Here is a 7,654-nt window from a genome sequence, read left to right on the forward strand (position 1 = left end):
GCAGAGCTACCCTTGACCCCATGCTCCTAGAGAAGAGGCTGACCCCTTGAAGCTTTTCCCCAGGTCACACAGCTCTTCTGACTGAGCTCTGGGCTGCAATTCCGCCTGGCCCATCGGCCTGGTACCTGATTGTTCAACCGCCCCTCTGTCCTGTATCCACAGACCTCTCCCAGAATTCCTCCCCTTCCTCCCTGCTGGACCAGCTGCAGATGGGCTGTGATGGGGCCTCAGGTGGCAGCCTCAACATGGAGTGCCGGGTGTGCGGAGACAAGGCCTCAGGCTTCCACTACGGGGTCCACGCGTGTGAGGGGTGCAAGGTACGGACTGAGGGGCCCAGAGGACTCTACAGTCACCCATACTCAACATGCATGTACCCACATACAGGTACACATGCACCCACATCCAGGCACACATACATTAAAGTCTATCTTTCAAATCACCATGTGGGGTTGGGAGTGTAGCTCACGTGACAGTGCTTGCCTGCCTGCGTGAAGCCCTTGGTTTGAGCCACACCACTACACCGTAATCCTCGTGACTGGGGCGTAAAATGAGAAGATCCGCTCAAAGCTGGGCTAGAAAGATGGCTCAGTGTCCAGATGCTTGCTGCCAAGCCTGGTGACCTGAGTTCAGTTTTCAAGAACCGACACGGAAGGAGGGAACCAGTTCTTCCCTCCTTGTCTACTGACCTTCGCGTGCATACCCAACATAAATAAATGAATAAATTATAAAAACTCTTATGAAAACAAAAGGGTTACAATTATAAATTATTACTAATTTTGTTTGTTTCATTGATATGGGCTTTCTCTGTGTAGCCCTGCTGTCCTGGAACTCACTATGTAAACCAGGCTGGCCTCAAACTCGTAAAGATCCTCTGCCTCCCAGGAGCTGGGATCAAGGCCATGTACTGGTTGGCATACCTAGCCCTTAAAATTCTTTTGGGTGCTGGAGAGAAGGCTCAGCGGTTAAGAGCACTGACTGCTCTCCCAGAGGTCCTGAGTTCAATTCCCAGCAACCACATGGTGGCTCACAGCCATCTGGTGTGGGGTCCAGGGCTCTCTTCTAGTGTGTCTGAAGTCAGCGACAGTGTACTCACATACAAATTGATCGCTTTTTAAAAAAATTAAGGATACTTTTTCGTCTTTCCTATCCAGAGAGAGAGAGAGAGAAAGACTGACTCCCCCTGGGGCTGAAGAGCAATCTCATTGGTTAAGAGCACTGGCTGCTTTTCCAGAGGACCCAGGTTCAATTCCCAGCACCTTCGTGGTGGCTCACAGCCATCTGTAACTCCATATCAGGGCTCCTGACACCACTCACGCAGACATAAATGCAGGCAAAGCATCAGTAAAAAATTAGCCATGTATTTAAAAAAAATGTTCCCCATTACTCCCCGATTTCGGTCCTTTTGTGTCCTTACGTGCCACTGGGCCTCAGGGGAGCATGGGCCCCTATAACGTCCTTGATTCCGCAGGGCTTCTTCCGCCGGACAATCCGCATGAAGCTCAAGTACGAGAAGTGCGATCGGATCTGCAAGATCCAGAAGAAGAACCGCAACAAGTGTCAGTACTGCCGCTTCCAGAAGTGCCTGGCGCTCGGCATGTCCCACAACGGTGAGGGCGCCTGCGGCGAGGGCGCAGGCGCATGGCGTGGCGCAGCTGACCCAGGCCCCGCTATCAGAGGGAGGGCACCCAGCACCTGCGCCTGGCACAGATGAGTGTGTGCACTTGCTGTCGATGATCGCTTCGGACGCCAGGTCACATAACCTCAGACCTCACAGGTCCTAGCTGTCTGTGCCTGTGGCTCGCCCCCTTGTACTTCGAGTGTCAAGGGTGGGGTTGCCAACGCTGCGCCCCACACTTGAGCCTGACAGAACAGACAAAGCTGAGGCCAGGGTTTCCCCCGTCCTGAATTGTTGGAGGTGGGCAGGAGCCAGTGTGTAGCTATGTGGCAGCTGCCAGGACCCAGGTAGAACTTTCTAAGTCAGAGACTCCCAGTCGCCATCCTTGTCTTAGGCTTCCAGAGAACAGGGAGCCTCCTGCTTAAACTATGGTGGCTAACCACTAGACCTCACACACTGGGCATCTTCAGGCCGTCTATGGCTCCCCATAAGTGTGGGTTCCAGTGAGTTTGCCCATCTGTACCTGCTGGCACTGTACCAAGGCAGGGGGTCACTGGGGCCTTAGGAAGCCTCAAAGCAAACTGAGCCTTCCTCATGCTTTCTCTGACAGAAGCCACGGCCTACTTCCACAACTTGGATTGTAAGTGTGTGTGTGTGTGTGTGTGTGTGTGTGTGTGTGTGTGTGTGTGTGTCCTGGGGTTCACCTCTGTTGGCCTCCCCCCACCCCCAGCTGTTTCACATGAGTTCTGTGGCCTCAGGTGCTCACATTAGCCCTCCAGCCATGCCTCTGGCTTCTCACCGCTTCTGGTGAAAGCCCCTGACTGTTCTAGAAAGTGCTTGCACCCATAGAGAAGGTGAAGGAACAAAGCCACATAGCAGACAGGTGAAGAGCCAGGACTCAGGTGTGGCCCTGGTCACCACAGGCCCTTTCTAGTTGCCATGCCTGGCCAGCCCCCAGTCCAGTCAGCAAAGGCTCTCAGGGAGGTGGGGCCTCTGAGGACGCCAGGCTCCTAAAGAGTGATTCCCCTTCACCCCACACCTGAGAGGAGCGGGGAAGAAGAGGTGCTGGCCCCTGGCAGCTCCCCCATGACTGGCCCCCACCCCCTATGCAGCTATCCGCTTTGGAAGGATGCCGGAGGCCGAGAAGAGGAAGCTGGTGGCGGGGCTGACGGCCAGCGAGGGATGCCAGCAAAACCCCCAGCTGGCCGACCTGAAGGCCTTCTCCAAGCACATCTACAATGCCTACCTGAAAAACTTCAACATGACCAAAAAGAAGGCCCGGAGCATCCTCACTGGCAAGTCCAGCCATAACGCAGTGAGTGTCGCTGGCCAGCCCGGCCATGAGGTGGGGTTCAGGGGACACGAGGGCGGGGCCCCTGCCCTTCCCCAGGCCTGGCCTCTGATGGGCCTGGTTTTCAGCCCTTCATCATCCACGACATTGAGACGCTGTGGCAGGCAGAGAAGGGCCTGGTGTGGAAGCAGCTGGTGAACGGGCCGCCGCCCTACAACGAGATCAGCGTGCATGTGTTCTACCGCTGCCAGTCCACCACCGTGGAGACAGTGCGGGAGCTCACCGAGTTCGCCAAGAACATCCCCAACTTCAGCAGCCTCTTCCTCAACGACCAGGTGACCCTCCTCAAGTACGGCGTGCATGAGGCCATCTTTGCCATGCTGGCCTCCATTGTCAACAAAGACGGACTGCTGGTGGCCAACGGCAGTGGCTTCGTCACCCATGAGTTCTTGCGCAGTATCCGCAAGCCCTTCAGTGACATCATTGAGCCCAAGTTCGAGTTTGCTGTCAAGTTCAATGCTCTGGAGCTGGACGACAGTGATCTGGCCCTTTTCATTGCCGCCATCATTCTGTGCGGAGGTGAGGGGGAAGGCCTCGCTGCAGGGGACCAGGCCTGACCGCAGACAGTGTAGCACAGGGCACATGTGCAGAACCAGCTGTGTCCTGTGGGACAGACAGCCGCACAGAGATGTTGACCTTGCTGGGGTTGTCTATCAGTGGCTGAATGCTAGGCTAGCAAGCGGGAGGCCCTGAGTCCAGTCCCCAGTCCTGGGGTGTGGGGAGAAGAGATGCACCATTTGTGGGTAGTGGAGAAATGTCTGTATTGCTTTCACATGTTTCTAGTCCGATATAATACACAGGTAAGCCTGTTCATCCATAGGGCATAGAGCTCACCTCAGGCCAGAGCCACCAGGATGCTCTCCCACAGAGGCAGGATCTGAATCCGGGTACCAGGTGTCATAGCCAGGAATCACACAGTCCTGCTAGATCAGGAAAAACAACTGGTCAGAACACCATGGATGGATGGTACCCAGGGGTGGGGCTAGGGACAGAGCGATGCTACTCATACCCTTTGTCCCCACAGACCGGCCAGGCCTCATGAACGTGCCACAGGTGGAAGCCATCCAGGACACCATCCTGCAGGCTCTAGAATTCCATCTGCAGGTCAACCACCCCGACAGCCAGTACCTCTTCCCCAAGCTGCTGCAGAAAATGGCCGACCTGCGGCAGCTGGTCACTGAACACGCGCAGATGATGCAGTGGCTGAAGAAGACGGAGAGTGAGACCTTGCTGCACCCCCTGCTCCAGGAGATCTACAAGGACATGTACTAAGGCTGCACGCAGCCCAGCCTCCCGCAGGCTCCGCTGGGCCCAGCCACGGACTGTTCAGAGGACCCGCCCACAGGCACTGGCCACAGCCCACGCAGCTAGAGCCCACTCACAACACTCCAGACACGGCCCAGACTCTCACCCTCTCCGCCCGCCCTCGGCACCCGGTTCTCCCCAGCACTTCCTGTTCATGCTGTCTCCCCAGCACCCTTGCTCCTCCACCTGGCCTTCTCTAGCATCCTGCGCCTCCCCGCCTGTCCCCACATCTGTCTGATTCACGCCAGTGAGCCCATTAGTCCGCTCACCAGCAGCCTAGAAGCAGTGAGGCCTGCACTGGCCCGGCCCTGCCTGTCTCTGTCCCCTCTTCAAGGACATGAGCCATCCAAAGAAACACTATGTTCTCTCTGAGTCCGACTTTCCAAGAAACTTGCCTGGACTGACTGCCATCCCAGGCTGTCTGAACCCTAGGCACCCCACTCTCACTCTGACACTCTCCTTTCTTCCTGCCTGTGTTCTAGGCCATTGTCACTGATGGCCCTTGTGCTGCCCTGGAGTTGTCCCCTCCGCAGGGGTCCAACAGCCCCACTGAAGGGAAGGGGTGTAGAGATTGGCCAGAAGGAGCAGCAGCACACTTAGTTCTGATGCTGGGACTCAGGGTTGGGTCAGGGTTAGAAGCTACACAGCGAGGGGGCGGCCCCCATCAGTGCCCCTCCCCTCCTCTGTAGCAGCATCCAGGCTGGCAGAACCCAGTACCAGGAACTGGCCATAGCTGTTCTTTCTTCTCCCGGGAGACGCTGACACACCTGCCCACTGCAGCTGCCTTGGTGTAACCATGACACCGGCTCACCTCTGTCACCACAGAGCCCCTACTGTGCCCTCCCCAAGGCCTCTGGGGTACAGCTATGGCCCTGTTCCTAGAATTGATGGTCTGTGAGCAGGTAGGGATGGCCTGCCAGGTCACCCCTGCCAGCTCACAGGCAGAGTTTGCCAGGGCTCCCCCGACACTGTCCCCTCTCCCCTCCCCCCTCCCGCTTCCCCTTTCCTGCTCCCACATACCAGCAGCTCCACAGCCATCTCTTTTCTTTTTTTTGGTTCTTTTTTTTCCGGAGCTGGGGACCGAACCCAGGGCCTTGCGCTTCCTAGGTAAGCGCTCTACCACTGAGCTAAATCCCCAGCCCCCAGCCATCTCTTTTCTGCCTGACTGGTCACCAGCTCCCAGCTGCTGCTTCCAGTGAAGCTTGCTGGGTGCTCCCATACTCTGCCCAGGCCCCCTCCAGGCTCCCCTGAGTCCGAGGGCTGGGCCCAGCCCAGCAGATCCTGCCGAGGCCCACCCGGAAAGCATTGGACGCCTTGGCTTCCAGGCCTGACATCCTGGGTCTCCGTCTGGTCCTCTGTGGCTTGGAGAGGGGACAAGCCCAGTGTAGGCTCCTGCCAGATTACTCCATGCTAGCACACTCCCTGTCCCTCACCTCTGCTGATCAGGCCTTGGGGTCTTCCCTGTGAGGCCCAGGCTGTGCTGGAGCTGCGTGCCCTGCCCTGCCCCCTCCCCCAGGTCTGGTGCTGAGGACGCAGCTCCTCTCAGGGTCCGAAGTCTCCAAACTGAAATGTATATTTTTGCTAGGAGCCCCAGCTTCCTGTGTTTTTAATATAAATAGTGTATACAGACTGATGGAACTTTAAATAAATGGGAAGTAAGTATTTAAGAGTTGACTCGAAGCCACCTGAGTTCTTCATGCCATTCTGAGGGCAAAGGGGACACCTCTTTCGTAGCCAGAGCTCCTAGTGCTGGCCTGGGTTCTGTTCTGAAGGCTCCTGGGGGAGGAAGGACCCTTAGAGGCTCTGAGGCCGGGGCCTCAAGTGGCCATGTGCCAAAAGACCGGGACTTCCCTCTCCCTCATTTTCTGTGGAGCTAGGGGAAGGTGGCCATCGAGCTCCTCAGTCTGAAGTGTGGTCAGGGTGTGTGAGTCCTAGGACCACTTCCTGGAGTTCTGTTCTCTGCTCCCACCATGTGGGCCCTAGGGCTTGAATTAATTAAAGTCATCAGACTTAGTGGCAAATGCCTTTACCCACGGAGCCATCTTGCTTGTGGCCCCCTTACATACCAGAAGAAGACTTTACAGAAGATCTCATTACAGATGGTTGTGAGTCACCATGTGGTTGCTGGGAATTGAACTCAGGTCCTCTGGAAGAGCAGTCAGTGCTCTTAACCACTGAGCCATCTCTCCAGCCTCCAAGAAGTATGTAATTTTAATCTTTACACATTCGGCAGTATTCCTGCTCACCATTTGGATCTCTGGTGCCCTTGGAGGCCCGAAGGGGGTGTCGGATCCCCTGGACCTGGAGTTGACAGTTGTGAGCCAGAGTCCTTTGCAGGAGCAGCCAGAGTTGGGTACTGTGACACAGGCCTTTAATCCCAGCACTCAGAAGGCAGAGGCAGGCAGATCAGGCCAACCTGGTCTACATAGAGTTCTAGGCCAACCAGGGCTATATAGTGAGATCCTTTCAATCCTAATAGTTTCTAAAACGTGCAGTTTTTACCTGACCGAGTCCTCATTGGATCTGCTCACTTTTGCCTTGTCTTCTACACTAACCAGGGTGGTCCAGCCCTGCCCATCATTGCTGGCTTCCAGAAGCCCAGTGGGAGTCGAACCTTAGACTAAGTCAGAGTAGAGGTCACGGTCCTTCCCTTCAGCATCCGTAATGGCACATAGCGCAGAGAGGATGTGGGGAACCAAGGGTCCAGAAGCACCTTGACCTAGCTCACATCGGGTCTCTTTGCCCCGGGCCTTGGTTCTTCCCCTGCTGGGAGCTCATGTTCAGCTGGGAGTGCTAAGCGTTGTTCAGCCATGACTTCACTGCGCCGCCCTCTCCACCACCCCAGAGGACCACAGGTTCCCAGCTGAGAAGAACTTACACAACAGATTGTTTACCTCAGGGAGGAAAGTCCCTGACCACCTTCCAGAATCTCTGGGCAGCCCGGGTTCCCCATGGAGAAAGCTCATCAGGGACCAGAGTCTCTGTACCCAGCTAGGCTGCCTGGCATCTCCCCCAGGGAAGGAGTGGCCACCGTAAGCAGCATGGAACCAAGCAGAACCCCACTCAGGGAACTGGGATCCTCAGTGAGGAGGGACTCACCAAGATGGGAACCTGTCGGGAATTCTGGTGAGGAAAGTCACCCCCTCCTTTGTCCTTTTCTGTTACTTCTTAATGGGGCTCAAGGGATGCTGGCCAGCCCCATGTGGGAGGCACAGCATCTACCTGAGATCCTTCCCAAGGGCCACAGAGACACTGGCTCCCAGTAACTCCCATGCCATAGGTGTTTCCACAGGCGCGGTGTGGGAACCAAGACTATTTATACCTCCTGGTTTAACCTCGATCACTCCAGAGAGACTCTAACTGGCAGACTGGCTATCCAACCT

General features: G+C 56.1%; 1 protein-coding gene across 5 annotated transcripts in view; it reads left to right on the forward strand.

Annotated features, from left to right (window-relative positions):
• Ppard (peroxisome proliferator-activated receptor delta) overlaps positions 1-5,943 on the forward strand; it is a 65,419-nt gene extending 59,476 nt beyond the window's left edge. For 3 of the 5 annotated variants that reach the window (XM_087596964.1, XM_087596965.1, XM_087596966.1), the window contains 5 exons: positions 163-317; positions 1,469-1,607; positions 2,728-2,930; positions 3,035-3,485; positions 3,991-5,938. In XM_087596964.1, coding sequence (XP_087453090.1) covers positions 163-317; positions 1,469-1,607; positions 2,728-2,930; positions 3,035-3,485; positions 3,991-4,238 — 1,196 coding nt within the window. In that variant the 3' untranslated portion in view covers positions 4,239-5,938. 5 annotated transcript variants of the gene reach the window in all.
• The last annotated feature ends 1,711 nt before the right edge of the window (positions 5,944-7,654 follow it).

The sequence above is a fragment of the Rattus norvegicus genome, chromosome 20 (genome assembly GCF_021556685.1).
Source record: "Rattus norvegicus strain SHRSP/BbbUtx chromosome 20, alternate assembly SHRSP_T2T, whole genome shotgun sequence".
In the NCBI taxonomy this organism is placed as follows: Eukaryota; Metazoa; Chordata; class Mammalia; order Rodentia; family Muridae; genus Rattus; species Rattus norvegicus.